Below are 20341 nucleotides of genomic sequence, written 5' to 3' on the forward strand. Positions count from 1 at the left end.
GGGCTTTTGCATGTTTGCTTACACATGATTAAAGGTGCTTAGCAACAAGATTATGTCACCGAAAGAGATACAAAATTGAGAAATATTTCTGCAGATGTAGCTGACAACACCTCCGTCACGCCAGCACTAAACAGAACCTGCTAAATGCTACAACTATACGCGTTGAACCTGGCACATGCTACTCAGCATGTGTGTGAATGTGTCTACACCTCGTTAGAAGATTTTTAATGGCTTTAAATGCAGATACTGATTTGGAAGAGATGTGAACCTGAGAGCCATATTTCATCCCCCACGTCTATGACAGTAAACTACAGGAATATACATGGAGTGCCAGCCGTTTCCACTGTCGCAGACCTCTGGAGTGGAAACACCTCTCCTCTTCCCCCCCGGGACCAATACACCGTGTCTGGTTTTGGTTCAGCTTGGAGGCTGGGAAGTGCTTAAGGCCTCAGGATGAGGGAAAAGCACAACATCTGACTCACCATCCAAAATATTAATCTACACGGCAGCAAAACTGTTAATGCTCATTTCAGAACTGAGTCTCACAGCAACTCTGTGCTTTATAGTCACAACAAGCAATAAAGTTTTACTTTGGCATGACATTTTATGTCGCTTTATTTCTATTTGTTACGCTGTGCTAGTCCACGGGTAAAATCTTATTGGTCCAAAACCATGCTGTTCATAACCCTACTGTATATTAAACATCAAATGTGGTCCAAATGTCACCTTTCAGTGAGGACAGAAAAACAACCTGCTGCTAAAAACGTTAAATTGTATTTTATTACGAGGGCCCTGTGTTATGAGAAGGACATTACCTTATAAAAACTATGGCTGAACTTATCTGGAAACATCTGGACTGGAAGATGTTGAGCTGCATTTTGCATTTGTCAGTTTCACCTTGACCTGGGAGGGGCGTGTTACAACGATGGCAAGCCCCATAGGTGTCAGGGAACAAAATGTGAGCGTGTACAGGTGCGTGGAAGAGAATCTGGCCTCAGGAATGTGGACTTGTCAAGGCACAGAACAAGACCTGAACAAGAGACTCTTGTTACCACCATGCAAAGACCGGTAACGCAACCCACATCTCAACCGCTCCCCCATCTCTTTAATTCCGCCTGTCTTTCTCTCTCTCTCCCTACTGCTTGCTTTGATTATCTCTCTTGCTCATCTGTCTTTCACACCGTCTTGCTCTTTCTCTCTTCTTCTTCCTCACACATCTCTACATTTCTTTCTCATCCCTCCGTACACTCAATTACTCTCACTCCCCCCTCACACTCCCTTTTCACCCGTCAACATGTTCTCTCTCACTTTCACTCCCTATTCATAAATGACAGCATCGATGTGGCCGCATTCATGTTTTTGAATAGCGCATCTGCTCTCGCGCAATAATCAGAGAATCTATCTTCTTGTGTAATGCAGGGATTATTACATTATATGTTCTATATTTTGGTTTTGGATGTTGTTCTAACAGAGAAAAATGGATCTCCTCTCCTCTTTTTTGCTTCACACTTGGCTTATGCAGACTGATGATCATTAGTGAGCAAAGGTTTAGGAAAATATTGTGATGTACATATTGTATACAAGCACACCTGTATATAACAAAATAGCAACAGACCAGTGGGACTGACGATATCTACATACTGGAATTCAAAAAAGGTGAGTATGAGGACAGCACAGAGAAAGAAAGAATGTACCCTATTAATTTTTCAAGTTTTTACAAAGAACAGAAAATGCATAGACAGATAACACACATGTGTGCACATTGTGTTTTTTTCTGCATGTCTCTGCTTGGCAATTCTGCACTCACAGGAAAGCCACTTACGTAAGTCTGGGATATTCCTGTGCTGCTTTCAACTTTTGGCAAGAAGCCTTAACACACAAAAAGAGAAAGCCTGAAGGGCTCCCGTTCAGGGCAGAGAGCTGCGGTGAAACACCCACAAGCACACTCTGGGCAGCCGCACATAAGCTAACGGGAGGATGGGGAAAAATGACAGCCAGTGTTTGTGTGCTGTGGGTAAACCAAGAGGTGATGATGACTGGAAGAAGGAAAAAGCACCAGGCCACCTCCACTCCGTATTATGTCAGACTGCACCGGCAAATGTTCATCATAAATCTCCACTTTTCCACAGGATCCAAGCTGAAGGCTGTGGTGAAAACTCTGTATTGTTCCCCAAATATTATCTTTCGGCAGATCTGAGCGTCCTTTTCAAATCAACGGGCGGGAGAGGAAGATAGAGCGAGAGGTCAGAAACAGGTCAAAGCTTACCAGAAACCTCCACGATATCTCCAGGTACGATGTCTCGGGCTTTGATCCTCTGGACGGCTGTGCGATTCATGCGGTAAACTTTGCCCATCTCTGGCTCGTACTCCTTGAGTGCCTCGATAGCGTTTTCTGCATTTCGCTCCTGAAAAACACAACAGCATTAAATACACAATACATCAGCACTGGCCATGTTATGTTTTTTTTATCTGATTTTAGGCATTATTGTATTAGATATTGATATTCTTAGTACTGTGTCTACAGGATTAACCAACATTTCAGAGTTTCAGGTTGTGAATTCAGACTGCAGTCAACAAGTAAGTATAGCAGAAAGCCTAAAGAGGATTCATTAGCTATCTTTAGAAAATCTCTTGGCACTGTGAATTTAGTCACTGGCAGTGCTCTGCTTTTGATATAAATGTGAACGATATGACATAACCGAAGATAGAGTAGTAGTAGTTTATCTGATGCTAAACAGTGGGACACCAAGCCGACCCATTCTTCTTTGCTGACATTTCTCATTGAGAAGATGGATTTGACCATTAGCTGAATTTCTTTGTGGGCCTTCAGTTTCTCGACCCACACACACCCACCTGCCAGACTCCAATGACAGCGTTGGCCACCAGAATCAGCAGGATGACAATGGGCTCCACGAAGGCTGTGGTTGTCTCCTCCCCATCCTCAAACAGTGCCAACACCTACCAAACAAGCATAACCATCAAAGATTACGTTTGCTCAACATACATCAATAAAAGATTTTCAGAGAACTGTGGAGGTAAAACATTTTTATGAAATGCTAACAATCATTTGGGCAGGAGATATATATCATGCAATTTGAAAATATATTTTTTGAGTAGTCCTGACTTAAGGGCCTTCAGGCTGGGTGTTCCCTGTTCCTATCCTTTAAGCTAGCAAACTATGTAAACAACGTACTCCTGTGCTTACAAATGACTTTTAAACCTCAAACTATTTAAACAAGTGACGACTCTTTTCGCTTCTATCAGCCCTTTTAATTTTAAACAAACTTTCCATCATCCGCTTTAGGAAACGTGAGGGTTGGTCTGTGGCGAAGGCTGCTTATTGCATAATACATTTCCATTTTGTCACATATTTTGAAGCTTGCCCTCGGGGAAAAAGTGTTCTGGTGATGTCATTTGTACCGCTGTTTTAGGGTAATGATTACGGAATAAAACCCATAAGAAACATTAATTATAAAATCATTACATTATATAATGCTAGCAGGCAGCCCTTCACTGCTGTCCCTGATGCATCACAATGGATTACTGTCATGTGGTCAAGGTCACGTTTTTCAATCCATGTCTGTTTTTTAATGATCGACTCTCAAAACCTTTTGGACCCAGTTTACACCTGTGTAAATTCCCTGAATAGACCACCAACGTGTTCACATGTTAACAAGATCTATCTGTAACACTGTTCTAAAAATACAACAATAAACAACCGGCCTCCACCTGTTATGAAACACAATACTGTATCATTTGACACCCATTAAAAATATTCAAACAAAATCATGTCATCAGTTACATGCCCCGAGCAGATACAGTAGTTCCGGCAAAGAGGAGGAGGTTAATATTGAGGTTAATATGCGGTCAATATTTATACTTCACTACTTGAAAAGGTTTTACCTGCTTCTGCTTAACACTTCAAATATTGAGACTTCAGGGGCAGTTTGCAAAATGTGGGTTCAATGGCAATGCATTCACAATGATAAAGGCTGGAGTTACAAAATGGAGTAAGACACAGACAACAACATGCTACAATTAACTTATTTAATTAATTCAGATATGAGGGAAAGTAAGAGAACATGAAGGGAGAGAGAAAGAGAGAGAGAGATACAGACAGAGAGAGAGAGAGAAATTGGAGAAAATGTGTATGTCCATAAATACACTAAACCACATTTAAACATTAAATCTTTCACATTCTAGAGACGAGTCTGCCTGATGTCCTCCATAGATTTCATATGCATTCATACTGTACACTCTCTCTCCATTTATTTGAGCAACTTCGATACAGATCAGTCATAGAGCAGTCTCTCTCTAACCTTTCATTACAAACTGATGGGTTCATGCAGAGGCTTCTCTAAATCACAGAGTAACCGTGAAATAAGATGGGCAGGCAAATGAGACGGGTGAGTGAAAGCAGGGACCAAAAAGAGTAGAAGAGACAGAATGAGAGGGAGATAAAAAGAGCAAAGGAGTCCATAAAACACAATGTGTGAAAAGCACATACAAACATATATATCAGTAAAAATACTGAGAAAAGCCGCACAGATGAGTGGCTTTGAGTTTAGATCATAGAGCTCAGCTAAATCCTGTCAAGTCACGGCTCTGGGAGGCATGTCTGACTGGGGTCTTAGACACTTATAAATATCAGAACAGTTAAGAGCTTCTCTCTATTCAATTCGGTTTTTAAACAAAATACAAATTGACTGAATGTGGAATATTTTACCCCAGGCCTTTCTCAAGATTATATATAGCTGTGACGGACACCACAAGACAACTGATTTATCTGTCTCACCAAAATAAACTGTTTTCAAAACCTGTTTTTGATGTTAATAATTTGAGCAACATTTTCATTTGATGGAAACTGGAAAGAGAAAACATTACGCCACAAACATGAACCACAAAACCAGTTTAAAACATACAATTACTAGCTAAAAGTTATTTATAGTGACCAAAATATGACCTCATGACAGAACAGATTCTGTCATTCATAACTTCTCACCCCTCTCCTGAGAGTAAAGAAACTCACGACTCTGCTCCGCAGAGACTCTTGGCAGGCCTTTACCCTTTAAATGCAGGAAGTCCATCCATTGTTCAGATGACCTTTCTTTCATGATGTGCAGCGCTCAGCTGGAGACTCAAGTGTGAAAGATTCTTAGTTTATAATACAATTTAACAGAAATTATAATAGAGGCTAATGAAATTACAATGATCCACAGAAATCTGCTGAAACTGTAGCTGACACTGCAGATAACTATATAGATGCTCACTGAGACCAGTAATGGAAGTTAGAACAAATAAGGGCAAGATAGAAAGATAGTTGGATAAAATAATGAATCTCTAACAAAATCTCTCAGAGAAGAAATGACAATGTGATCAACAAAGAAGCAGAAAGTAATAAAATGGAAAGTTAATCCGAAATGAACTCTTTATGAAAGAATGGATGGGCAATGATATCAGATGTCTGGGGACTGGCAGTCACATGGCAGTAGATCTTTTTGTTTCCATCCAAAAGCTTTTATTCCCAGCACATGCTGTTCTACGATGAGTCAGGCTATCAGACCCTCATGGCAATTGTTTCAAAACACAAAATATAATAAATAACTCCAAATTTGTGTATCCACAGCTCCTCTGTCGCCTGGATACCAATGGCTTTGTTCACATAACATGCAAAAAAGTCAGGAAAGCTGAATGCTAAAGATTTTAATATATTCAAAAGGCACACAAATGAGTTCAAAGACTAGGCTGATTCTCCCCGGAATATTTCCATCGCACCACAGCTTTTGTTCGACGCACAAACACACACGGTGCGTGCTGGGAGGTCTAATGCAATATTTTTATCAGTTTCAAGTGCCCCGCAGGATTCTAGCGGTCGGAAGACTGCTGCTTGCTTCGTACAATTGAACCACGGTTAGGACAATAAAAAAATATTGATGAAAGACTAAATTATACATGACATGAGCAGCAGAGCCACAATAGATGATGTACTTAAGCTCGACTCTGCTTGGACAGAAAGCAATTAGCACAGAAAAAGCAGATAATGTGAATTTTTTTGTAGAAATATGATTGTTTGACTGTCCAGTTTACTGTGGATGACAGTGTGTCTGTGTGTTATTTTACTGTGACTGAACAGTGGGGGTCTGGAGAACTTTTTACTTTCAGTCAGACGGAAATTTCATAAAAAGGTAAATTCATGAAAGCTAATAAGAAAAGCAGACTGCGCTCAACAGTTTAAAGCGGGTGTAACATTCTGCCAATCTCATATTAATCTTGCGTACCTATAGAGTAGTATTGCATACTTTGTATCTTTGAAGGTTCTTTAATTTGACCACATTTATAAAAGACCGATACAGCTGTAAGTTTTTTTCGAAAACAGATGACCCTCTGAATGCGTGCTGGGGGGAATCAAAGCCCGAGCACACAATAAGTCATCACATTATCCCTGCATAACTGTTGATTTGTGTTCGTGAGGTGTGCCTTTTGCACGTATGCACCGATTCCCAACAAAACAGTTCATGACCGGCATTTTTTAGCCCTGGGACTGCTCCATCTATCAGTTTTAAACGATCTGCAAATCCAGTCTATATCCACCATTTATATAACATCCCTCACAGAAATTAAGTGAACAAACACAGCAGAACTTCGCGAATGAAGGAGAAAATTGACGGGCGTGCTCTTTCTAACAATCTTGCTGGTTGATGCGTGGGCGTGCTTTTCCTGAAGAATTGTCCAATAAGGGACTAAGAAAAGTTGTAACGAAACAGAATGTGGTACTATTTGCTGTCATACATAAATTATATACAGACTTACTGCATGCAAGTCAAAACACAGATGAGAGGCATCTCAGTTAAAGCTAATTGAATGATGCAATAGACATCATTGGCGCGCATAAACCTCTCACAGCCTAAGCATATGTACCACTCCTCAAAACAATAGCAACCCTAAAACTAAAATATACAAAAAAACTATTTTAAACCTCAAAGCATTAAGCACAAACAAGTCTTATTTCTTTACTGAAAAAACACTTAAAATAAAATGTTCTGCTAAATGCACTCTTACGCAAAGCATGCTGGGAACTGAAAATCCCCCTCATCCAGTCATGTTAAATTAACTTGTTTATATTAAGTAAACTCAACAATATGTCCAATATTATAGGGTTTTGCGTTCTACTCAACAATGCTATGTTGACCAGTCAAACACTTGTTAAGTAAGGCTGACAGATGTACATTTTTATAACATAGTTAACCTACGTCAATTCAGTTACTTGCATTCTTTATGTACTGTGAACATACTATGGGTTAAGTAAATTTTTTTAGTAAATACAACACCTCAAACAAACTCTACAGGGCACTGTATCTATAATATTTTTAAGGTAAGTGAGGTGTACACAAATGCATTTTGCTGCTAAAAGTCATCTTTAAAGACTTACACTTGAATTAACAAGAGTAGTGTGACTGCCTATAATTCATTGGCCAACCACAAAAAAATACGAATATACTATACATGTGTCTTATTGTGTGACGGCAAAATTGTAAAACTAACAATGGAGATACATCTCTCTTATGCTATTTTATATTATAAATATAAAGTATTATGTTATTAATGTTGTTTTATAAATGTTTGCTGTCACACCATAGGACACATTTACAGTTTATTTGTCAACTACCCATTTATATAATTCATATATATCATAACTTCATCTTTACGAATTAGTTTTTTTGATTTTTCAATAAACAATATAGTTCTACATTTTTATAAAACATAGCGACTACTTTGTTTGGTTTGCATTTTGGAACAGTAGCTTGAAATCATAAAAATGTTAATGTTATAATTCACATTTACACATTTGGCAGACGCTTTTCTCCAAATCTCTTTGGCAACCACGCTCAATAAACGATTAGTTTGCAAGGCATATATATAATCAACAATAGTAAGATATAGTGACAAGCCAGTCCTGGTGCTAGCCCATCCTATTTCTAATCATTGCATGGTTTATGGAAAACTGGTCAGAGCGTTTGGACTTCAAGTCACCCCATTCATTTACCTGTGTGTTTTCTAGTCAGGGTACAAGAGCCACAGAGCAAGATACAGAGGTAAATGATCTTAAGCCACACAAATGAGCTCTGGCCAAGGTTTTACATAAATAATTTGACTACAAAGACAGATTTGAACAACGACAATGAATTTTATACAGCATTAAATTATATAGGGGATAATATCTCCCTTCTCACTTCATCCCTCTGATCATTTACAATCATTTAGTGAAATGTGTGGCTTAGTAAACAGAAGTGCAAATTTCTTGGTGTTGAACAGATGATTACAGCACTTCATTCAGGCTCAGGTTCAGCCAACCTATAGTACTGCGTTAAAATACACTTACTATAATACCTACGGCTATGTGGCTCGGGCCACTATTTATTGGGCTGAGTTTGGTTATAGCATATTTGAGCCACTTTTAAACCAAAGAGAAAGTTACTTACAAAAGAGACACAGGCTGCCAGCAGCAGAATCCTCACCAGGAGGTCCTCAAACTGCTCCACCACCAACTCCCACAACGATTTACCTGTGTGACAGAAAGAGAACAGATTTGATAAATATTCAATTGTATTGTCAGTACTGTGGATAGTGGAGACATTCTCAATATTGTTCATATGAATTCTAGTGAATGAAAATGATATTTATTATTGAAAAAAGTCTGCAGCAAGAAACTAATGCACACAGCAATAACCCATGTATGCAAAGTCTTAAAATGTACCCCTCTCTAGCAAAACACACCAACACAGCCCATGCTAACGGGCAACCTATAAAGAGAAAGCAGTAACAACATGATGGAAATATCAATATTTACCTTCTTCGGCTGGGAGCTCTGTCAGTCAAAACACAGCGTTGTAATCCGTAGTAGAATAAGAGTGATAGACAGAGAAAAAGAGAGAACAAAACATAAGGATTATGTTAGAAACCGGTTCAATCAGTGTTTTACATTTTACATTCATACTAGTGCACCGGAATTTTGGCTGCCGAAAATTATCGCTGAAATATCCGACGCCCGCGCCTCTCCCTTCAGTGCTCGCGCTCACTCTAGCTGATATCAAAGGACATTCATGTAAGCGCGCCATAACAAAGGCTGAAACTGATAATTATAACAAGAACAGCTCAAAACCAGCGGGCAGAAAATGACACGTAAGCTCTGTGTGATGCACAACTACATGTGACCGCCTTTATGTTTCTTTATTGTTGGAGATCAGCCGAGCTTTAAATGCCACTGACTCTTCACATATAGATGTGAATGATCAGCAGAAGGATCTGTCAGTAACTGTTGATGTTGCTCATGTTGACTGTCATCCTGCAGGTGCTGATATCACTGAAGCTCATTTAAGACCGTTTACATAAACAGACTCAATGATTGTGCACCATATATAAACTTCTTGTATTAGCAAGAGCTGCTGAGTTTGACCATAACTTGAATACTGTTATGCATATAATAATTCCAGAATAATTCTAAAACTACAATGACTAGATGATGGGTAAAAAGTTTTTTAATTTAATTTAATTGTGTTGCAATGACCAAGGAAAAATAACATATTTTGGATTGTTTTACAATATGTTCTCCTAAATTTTTGTGGTTTTAGTGTGTGTAATCAATACAATTAAATAAAAACTATTTCAAAGAGGTTTTCTTTTAAGTAATATTCGGTTTCGGTTTTTGGGCGAGTGCATCCTAACTTTCGGTATCGGTTTCGGCCCACAATTCTAATTTCGGTGCATCATTAATTCATACTGCATTGTCTGTGATGGTGCAAGCTGGTTCATTTTCTGCCTGAATGTAAAATACACAGTTAGACAATACTAAAGCTGAAGATTAAATATTAGTTGGCAATTATTGATATGGGATTAATGGGCTCCCTTCTATCTGCAGAAAAGAAATGAAAATAGAAAAGTTTTCTATGTTGTAAAATAAACAAATAACATGTTTTTATTTGATATGCACCGCAGTAGTCTGTATCCCAAGAGCTATGACAACCCTAAATAAACATATTTTCAGTTTCTTAATACACAACCATATTATGTAGTTTATATGAATAAACTGAATACTTTTTTGACAAACCCAGTACATGGAGTTCTCTGTTAACAAACCAAATTGGCCAGCATGTTAAAAACATTTTCCTCTCAGCATAAATAGATGACCAAAAACATATTATAAGACATTTAGACAACATTTGTAATCTCAGTGACGGTCATAGCATCACTTCACAATATGTTTTACAACCACAAAGTAATGCGATGTTAGGTCTTGTCTTAAAAATCACCAAATGCGAACCTGCTAAATGTGTACAATAAACCATTAGACCCACAAAATAAATTATCTGTGCTGGAAAATGTACAGGCAGACCACCAACTGTGATGGAGTTTGTTTGGTAAATGTGTTTCTCCCCGAAGAGACACATTTCATGATGAAACAAACATTTCTGGCACCGTGCACAAGTCATAGGACACAGATGAGCTCTGTGGCCTACACACTGCTGTTAGAGTCAGAGTGAGTGGGAGCCGGAGAGCATGTGGAGAGTGGGAGGGGGCGGAGCTTCACAGACCTCTCTTTCTAACGCGCACGCATCATAATTACACAGATGCCTTCTTTGTTGATAATCTACTCTGAAATCTTGAGGAACCAAGTCTTTAAGTGTGTCCATCTGTGTGGAAAAGTGAAATCTCATTTATAAGCAATTCTCACTGTGGCTGCTGCTGTTGGTGCAAATACTGTTTGCAATTATAGCATAAACACCATCTGACAAATGAAGCTTTAATTAGGTAATCGCAACTTTTGACATATGACATATTTACACAGAAGTGGATAGGAACGCAGTGTTCGGGGGAAGCTGTTCATGAATGGACCAAAGATAAAGCACAATGGAAAATCCTTGGAGCCGACCCAAAAGATAGTGAGAAAAAATACAGTGTGTTCCTGAATTCCAATGAGCATTTCTTGTGTGTACTCAGGTCAGGTACTCAGATCTACTGAATTTTCCTTTCCATTCTGCTCAGAAGGAAAGTCAACAACCATATCAGTTCTTCTGTTGCTATGGCCTTTGTCCCTGACTTGAAGTTACGGAACGAAAGAGGGCTTTCCCCTCCATGCTTCAAAAACGTGACTACTACACTCCCTCTTTTCTGTTACCGTAATTGTTGGCTCATGTGCACCATAAACCGTAGAAGGTTGGGTCAAGCCAACCATGATGTCTTCAGTCTTGAAAGAAGGCAGCAGATGGGAATATGCTTGAGGCACGTGCAGTGGAAACCAAGAGGAAATCTGCTTGTGACAAGAGACCTGCAGCAGTGGAACTACACAGTGGGTAAGCATCACGATTCCCATTACCCATTACAGTCTTTACACACACTTGGCCCAATGACTGAATTTCTACCAACTCCCCAAAATAGCGACGTTTAAAATCACAAGCAATCATAACTGTATGTTTACTTAATAATGTTCAGTCTTATTCAGCTCCTGAAAGGTTTTTCATAATTAAACAAGCATGAATGGAGGGGATGAGAAGGCTCAGATATAAAAGTGAATGAGAGAAAGCCATGAAAGAGTGTGTTCTGCTTTGAAGAACAGAAAAGATTCTTCTCTTCATCTTTTCAAAGTCAATGAGATTTGACGGTGTTAGAGAGGCTGAAAAGTTAAAGATGAGTGCAGCATACGATAAGTGCAGTGATATACTTCAAATGCTTTGATAGTCATTCTAGTATTTTTAGTGGCACTGTGAATGCATTATGATCTATCTATCATAGTCTATAAAACTGTACTTAGTCTATCTAATCTATTTGGGAATTTAAATTATTTGCTTCTTTGAGAGCCCTTTCCGTAAATATGTTATCTCCTTTGGCAAAGAGCCATGGACTGAGCTGTTGGTCACAACACGATTATTGCGGCCAAACTATAGTATCATGATATCTATTGAAGAGCTTTTCAAAACAAATGATGCTTTAAGTCAAATTTATCTATAATTTTGTTTATTTTTTGTTCTCGCTCAGTGTTTTTATCAATTTTTATCAACACCAATGCTCTTAAGACAAAACTTTAAAGGGGTGCTGAATTATTATGATATGTGTAGAATCAACACAATGTGTCTCACTCATGAAACTGAAGCGGAATTTTTTTTTGAGTAAATCATTCGTAAAGTCATTCCAACATTAATTATTGGGATTCATGAAAATGTTCGTATTTTCAAAATGTTTGTTGGTATGAAAGAAATGTACACCTGCTCCACATGTTAATGTGTAATGTTCTGTATTATTTTAGACAAACTGATGCCACTGCATTGTGATGCACTGCATATCATAATTATATTTCCCGAGTTCTTGTCTTTAACTTTGGGTAAAACGCAGAGCTCGTCACTGTCCTTTTTCACACAGCAGTCCAATCGCAGTAAATAAGAGGCGGGACAAACACTACATTGACCAACCATCATACACAACAATGGAGAAGTTAATATTAATGGTTACTGCATTTTCATATTACGTACTATTCTTCAAAATAAGATACTAGTAACCAGTAGGCTAACTGTTTTTAGCTGGTTAAAACGCTTTGGTGGTTTAATTTATTGGTAATCATGTGGCCTATTAGTAATTCTTATGCCTTTATGCAATATTATGCAGCCAAACCAGAGAATGAAGACCAGAGGATTCCAGCATTCCTAGATACGTAATTTGCGTAGCTGTAATTCATAGGCTGAGATAATGCTAATTGTGAATGAGCGTGCATGTGCGCCTTGCTTACGAATGATTGGAATGCCTTAAGACACACATTTTACTATGAAATCTGACGTTTACGAAGCATTTGTGAATCCGTTGGAAAGTTTTCAGAACGGTCTGTTTTATGTGCAAACTACTCGGAATTGACTCATATATTTAGGAATGTTTCATGAATGAGGCCTATAAACTCTTGTGCTCTTGCTTTACCTTTCTAGTTGGAGTGACTTTCTGCTGATCTAGGACCACATGCTCATACAGTATTTTACATATTTATTTACATTTATATGAAAAACTGCTTATCTGTCCTCAGATACTGTATGTGACAAAGGGGACTTTCATGATAAGAATCTTCCCTTTAGGCAATGCTAGGTCAAACCACATGCCCGGACACAAGCACACGTGGTAAATGGAGTTGGAAGAAGGGTGGGAAAAACAGAGGGTGGGAGAGACAGATGAGGAAAAGAAGGGTTCCCCAGTTGGGGTGTGCCAAGGATTCCCTCAGAGTCATCTGGGCCATGTCTGCTCGTCTGGGCCAGGCACATTTCAACATGGTGACTTCACCCTGCCCTCACAAATAAAGTTGCACACACAGTCACACACACTCACTCCTTTAAAATTCATCTTGCTCTAATACATGCTCTCTCTCTTTCACTCTCTCTGCAACCACACAGTAAATGAAAACAAGTGCCAGTCTGTTTACACACCAGTCAGTGGGAGAGGGGAGATACTTCCTGGAAACAGTTGCCAACAACACACAGCCTGTAACGGCTGTAACCGGGGAAATAGGATGATGTTTCCGACCAGCATTGAAAAGCAGGCACATGGCACACAGCAGGCTGTAGTCAAACTAGGAATAAATTATAAAAAAGTACATTATTTAAATAAAATGTGTATATTGCAACACGCATATTGCAACTGAATGATTATAATACTTCAAATAATTACAGAAAGTTGAAAGTCGATGCAAATAGTCTGTCTGTGCAGGAGTGCACCCATGCACACGCTTGCTCTGACATGTGGATGATAATCAATGATCAGAAAGAATGTGAACAGTATGATTGATGACTATTAAAAAAAACTTAAAATTATATTCAGTTCAAACTGACTTTACAAACTTAAAGAACTTTATTGTTCAGTCTGTTATTGCATGTTGCATATTTCTACAGTATTGTCCAACTATGGCCCAGTTAAGATAATAGCTTAATATAATTTTTGACACAAGTTTGCAAGGAAATATAATATTGACCAATAACAATCAGAGGCTATAAGGTTTCATCTTCAACTGTTATAAAAAATAGATAAAATCAATTTCCAAAGCTTCTGTTAGACATTATTTCCTGCTAAAGAATCCACTTTACCACATTATGGAAGTTTAATGCAAGTACTGTTTCATGGTGTCCTAAATATGTGCACCTTTAAAAGTGAACTTTAATTTTACATGAAAAATGTGTAATGTTACCCCTGCAAAACTCGACACCACAATACCAACAATCTCTGGGAGGTTTTCAGGGCATTGCTAAAAAGGTGTTCCGAATATCATTGCTATGTGGTTGACAGAGTTTTATGGGTGGTTGCTAGGGTGTCCTTGGTGGCTGTAAGGTGCTTGCTTACCATAGTTAAATGAGGCCAAGTCTCATTTTGCTTCCTAAATATGGCTCAGGCTCCTCCTAGTATTGTCTATGAGCTTAAGCAAGCACCACTAACAAGAGTACATTTAGGACACATTAAGGACCTATATACTGAGAACTTCATTTATTATTCGGTCCAAATTAAAAAAAATCTCCAGGGTGCTTATCAGGCCATGAAACAGTAGCAGAGGGAAAACTGAATGACTATTATGGAATGCAAATTAAAGATTCATATCTTCTGGTTCTGACTGGTCTCTCAACCATGAAAACAACTTTTAAGAGTTGTTGCTATGAACACGTGACTTAATGACATTGCTGGAAACAGCATCTCATTGGCTATGGACGTGGACGATTTCTGTGGAACGTCAACATGCACACAAAATATATAAAGAAATCCTACTTAAGATTTAGACAGGATACACAACAGCAGCATGATCTTTCTATAACTCATTGCCAAAACCAATACTCAGTTATAAACTGAACTGAGTGAAGATCAACTAAACTTCAATGATAAATGTATGTTAAAAGCCAAAACTAATTCCTTGTTTTAAGCACCATTTACACAACCGCCATTAAAACAACAGTTACAAGCCTCCTTCGGCTTCTCAAAATAACTTGGAAGACATTTTAATGTAGTCATGCCAGAGTTATGGACTTCTGCTTCAGACAGTCATCATGGAAACAAGAATGCAAAGTTTACAAAGTACAGTTTAAGAGCTAAATTACTGTAAGTGCAACCGGACATTATTATAAATAAAGAATCCACTCATCTGTGTATTCTCATCGCTGACATCCAAGAACATAAAGTAGGAACATTAAAAACACACACAAAGTGTCAAGCACAAAATAAATCTGTGTGTGAATATAAACAACACTAAATACATTTGTAGAACCAATAGTCATGTTGCCATTTATGTACCTGGAAATGATCAACTCACAGGGGAAATGAAGGCCTCTGGTTGCTTTATCACTGCAAGTGGCTGTATGTGGATTAAGGCAACAAAATAAGCAGGCCGTTGCATAATAATGCTATCCTTGCCTTTGAGTTTAGTTTTAAGTTCATAAGGTTTTTGACCTTTTCAGATCTGACTCTTTTGGACATTGAGCATCACAAAAGACAGTGATGTACATTCCAGTGGACTCAGGGTCGTAAGGGGTTAGAAATGCTTATTTAAAGAGAAAAAAATGAAGAACGTCAATCACAAGTAAAATCTAGCAAAAATCCAAACAACCACAACATCCAGCTGTGTATGGATCGAAAGCATTAACAATGTTAGCCACAGCGATTTGACATAAACGTGTGCACAACGACATACCATGCAAACAAGCTGTGCTATGCCCCACTTAAAAACTTTTCTACCAGTCCTACGCAATAACACATACATTCACACACAAAAGACAAATACACAAATATTCTCATTACATTTACACTGTGAATATAGTACATGTCTTTATCAAAAGTAAATTCATGCCTCTCCACCTGTGTGAAAAACTTTATTCCCCAAGTTTAGCATTGCTACAGCTAGGCTCTTTCGGCTAACTTTGTTAGCTAGATCACAGCAAACCTAGAGAAAATCAAATAAAACCTGAGCAGATTATCATTAAAAGGCAAACCATTTGAAAGAAAAGATGGGCCACAAGAGACACAACTCTCAGAGCTAGACTGAGTCAACAGAGCGGTTCGCCACAAGGAGGTGATGCAGGCAGCAGAAGTGGGAGGTGAGAAAGAGAGCCGAGTGACAAGTTACTAGATCACACAAACAGATACACACACACACCACAAACCACGACTGCGACTCTACAAGATGTCCTAATGATAATACTCTAGCCTCCATTTACTTCCTCCTCACAAACATGCACGAAAAAGACTTTATTTGTCACAGAAATCTAAAAAGGCAATGTGTGATGCTTTTATGTGTCGAGTGTGTGTTGGAGTGGTAAGCCTTTAAATCGATGACACAGTAATGCAACACGATGCTTCATAAACACCTCAGCATTTCATTCATGCGGATTTTATAGCACTATTTCTCATATAAAAGCAGTTCATGCAGTCTAGTTTTAGCACAGGTGAAGCAGCAGCAACAACAAAATTGGTAAAGATGTGATGCTTGGAGCAGCAGTGGTAAATGCATCACTTGTAGAGCTGGCACGAGGCATTTTCTGCGGTTTGCACTAGCTGAGGATATTTTCCTGTGGTTATGCTAATACAACAGGCCTACAGAAAGTGGCTAAGTGTGCTTAAGAGGATGTTGAAACAATTAATCAATGAAATGTAAACTTGGTGGTTGACATACGTAGTCCTCCTGTACATAATATTACAGTAAACATTCTCTATGCTATTATGTTATGCAAGGAGTACAGAATTTGGAAACTCTATATTTGTTTCATGAACACAACCTCGTGAGGAAGTGAAAAAGTGTTGCACAGGTACAAACTGCTCATCGCATCAGTTGATCAAGCCATACAAATAACAGCTAGGACTAGTTAAGTCATATTGAAATAAGCAGATAGCTCAGATCAGCGGGCTTGGAGAGCTGTTTCATTTGCAATGTGACATTTTGGTATTTTAGTCTGTTGTAATTGGAGAGTTCTGACAAGAAGGAAATAAAACCATCCAAGCGCAAGACTGCAGTTTCACTCAGATACAAACCAACACAACTCTCTGTTTACCTCCAATTCGAGACATTGTGAGAGCATCAGGGTACAAAGTGAGAGAAAGAAAAACAGTGTGATGGTGTGTGTGTGTGTGTGTGTGTGTGTGTGTGTGTGTGTGTGTGTGTGTGTGTGTGTGTGTGTGTGTGAGTGAGTGAGTGGGTGAGGGGTAGCAAGCAAGCGAAAGATGAAAGACCAGTGAAAATGAGAGTTATCAAACATATAAAAGTGACAAAGTGATCACGGTCCCCAGAGAATGGTGAAAGATCAGCAAACATCTGTTCGGAGTGCACATGGCAGCCAGCAGTGTGTACTGTATACAGTAGCAGTCATCTTCCCCTCTGTTGTGTTAACTGGCTTTAACAAACAAGCATGTGCACAGTCACTCACAAAAGTGCACTTCAGCAGGGCGCGCAAAACTCTGCACCACAAAGATCGAAAAACCAAACATCCTCTTTACATAGTCCTTAGATCACAGCTGCGAGTAAACTGCTACTTCCACGTGAGTTCTGTTTTAACAGTGTAGGAACAGATGTCCAAAGTGTATACATTCATGGGTATCTACTGCAGGTTATTGTGACAAGCCTGATACAGCAAAAGAGAAACAAGATGTGTTGATCCACACAGATGCATCAAGAACACATTTCATTACAAACACAACTTAATCACTCATCTTTAATTTAAACAAACATGGATCCTACTGTATCTAACCCTACCACAACAGTTGAGAAATAGGCCTCCATACACATAACACGGTCACAGACGAGTTAACCAACAGTACCAATCCACCACAATTAGAGCAGCCTTTAAGCATTTGCTATTTAAAATAAACAGTGTTATGAGAATAACCTTATTATGAGAATAAAACAGATCAGTCTAACAAAGTAAATAATATTTCTATTGATGTGGACTGGTTCCTTCAATTTGAGATCGTTGGCCTGGCAGTGCAACATCACAAAAAACACTGAAGTAATAAGGGCTGCTTGTCTTTTTAAGGGTCATCTTCTACATGAGTGCAGGCCAATGTACATGAAGCAGACTCCAAAAGACTCTTCACAACAACGGCAATAAAGACTAAACAACCATTAAAAACACAACAAAATAAACTTTTATTCTATTTTTTCTTATGCAATACAAATGTATTAGATTGCCAGAGCCATAGACTTGTGGGCAGAGGTTATATCAAAAAAAGAAGATTAAAACTACTGTAATAGTTAACACGGAGAGCCATTTGTCCTATTAATGGTGTGTGTACTAGTAATATTTCACAAAATGCATTATTTTAAATATAAAAATAGTTATTTTATCAAGGGTAGAAGTAAAAGGGGTGAGGCTGAATGCTGATATTGAATTTCGGATCCTCAATGCGACTGCCAGTTTCAGAATTACCTTTGGAAATAAAACGTGGGAGATAATATACAATAATGATTAATGGCCTAATGGTAAACAAAGCCTCCTGCATTAACAATGTTCCAGCATGTCAAAGAAAAATCTCAAAAGGGTTTGGAGCATTTCACTCCCACACATACACAAAACAAATACAGCAGGCTTAAAACAAAAACGCACTGCTACACTTAACACGCACAAACTGCATATAAACAACACAGTGAAAAAACTGAGAACAAAATGCCTAATAGCATCCGAGAATACATGCAAATGAGTTAATTACATGAGAAAAACAACCGCCAAAAGGCATCACTGTTCATCACCTGTCCCCTATAAGGTCAACTTAGGATAGCAAAACAAAGTATAACAACATTTTGGAAGTTAAAGCAGTATTTTATATGTTAAAAATACAATATATTCATGTGTAAGCTAAGTGTGTGCATTAAGGCAACAGAGAAAAGGGTATTCCCTGCTGCATGTCAACCAGGAAGTTGACACCTCAAAACGAGAAAGCCACCATCTGCAACAAGATGTTACATTTTCCATGAAGTGACTGTTGGCCTCAGTGTATGTGAACTGTGAAGCATCATTCAACAAAGCTGCACATCTGATCTATGTGTTCTATTTAGTCTTCCAGAGAAACCTTCTGCTAGTAGTATTAATTGGTAACGTCAAAGTTAATATGAGCATTCTTAGACGGCAAAGATAGTTCCAGTTATTAATGTAATAAGTTAATGAGTGTGACGCTTTACCGGACCGAATTGGAAAGTCACAAGACGTTGTGCTTATGCTGCAGGAGAATCTACATGGAGGTCAAATGCAATAAATCCAAAGGGAATTCTTTATTTGCTGATGATTTTCTCTAAGACACACAGCTGTACTTACTGTTCACTCCGTATCAAATTGTACTTCTGATATTGACAAGAGACAAAGATAAATAATAAACTGAGTATAACTCGAAAAAGAAAAGGAAATATTATGATGCACTTTCACATTTTCAGCCACTGGATTGTAGCATACTGTGAATGAGACATGAGAGAAAGTTTAATAAAAGAACAAAGTGGTGATGGTCTCTCGGCAGCTGTTTACTACTCTCCCCCACATTACACAAGCTGGACTGTGCTGCTATTTTTATATAGCGACTAAAAATCCTTGAAATTAAATACAACAGGCTGCACTGGCTTCTATAACAGGGATGTATGGAAAGAAATCGAGTTATTTTGAGCGTTCTCTGAAACAAACAGTAGTGGGGCATTGTAACCCGAAGCGTACTGTTTCTCCATGAACATTTTTGTGAGGAAGCAGAAAACTGGTTACTCAAGTTCTATAACGCTAGTCACCAGTGCATTATCTAGCTCTTTATCTCTTTAAACAATGTTTCCCAGCTATTCCGACACAAAACATACTGACTACTGTACGCCTTTAAGCCAAAAACGTCTCCAGCTGATGGAGTGCGGGAGCCGATGGTTACGGGTGGAAAACATTCTGCAGTATATGGAGTAGGTAACACTTGCATCTCCGTACTTTAAAGCTGCAAAATACTGGTGCACAAAGATAACATCACAGAATGGTTTTCCACACTGTACATTACAGAGACCAAATCCCTTTTTATTTGACTGAATTCAATAAGGGTTATAAAAGAGGATGAAAGGAAAATGCCGTGCACAACAGCCATTATGTTCCGTGTCATAAAACAGAGCAGAGCTGAACATCCATTGCAGTATATCAGATAGATACGACTTAATCAATATTTTGTCAGTCACTGGCTTTGTAAAGTAAAATATGCTCCACGTGAGCATGCGTTGCATCTATCCAAGACATTAAGACATGGAAGGCAGAATTATTTATATCATAAGGTATGAATGAGCAAAATATGTAGAGGTAACAAGTGTAAAACTTTAAGAGATCATCAGGAATGTACTACA

The 20341-nt window shown here is 38.4% G+C and overlaps 1 protein-coding gene across 2 annotated transcripts in view; it reads right to left on the reverse strand.

Moving 5' to 3' along the window:
- The window catches only part of atp2a3 (ATPase sarcoplasmic/endoplasmic reticulum Ca2+ transporting 3), a 45715-nt gene that overhangs the window by 24550 nt on the left and 824 nt on the right, over positions 1-20341 (reverse strand). For both annotated transcript variants that reach the window (XM_079448941.1, XM_079448942.1), the window contains exons 2-5: positions 8849-8866; positions 8481-8563; positions 2854-2958; positions 2267-2405 (exon numbers count right to left, since the gene is read on the reverse strand). In XM_079448941.1, the coding sequence (XP_079305067.1) occupies positions 2267-2405; positions 2854-2958; positions 8481-8563; positions 8849-8866 (345 nt within the window). The remainder of the gene's footprint in view (positions 1-2266; positions 2406-2853; positions 2959-8480; positions 8564-8848; positions 8867-20341) is intronic.

The sequence above is a fragment of the Barbatula barbatula genome (genome assembly GCF_947034865.1).
Source record: "Barbatula barbatula genome assembly, chromosome: 2".
NCBI lineage: Eukaryota > Metazoa > Chordata > Actinopteri > Cypriniformes > Nemacheilidae > Barbatula > Barbatula barbatula.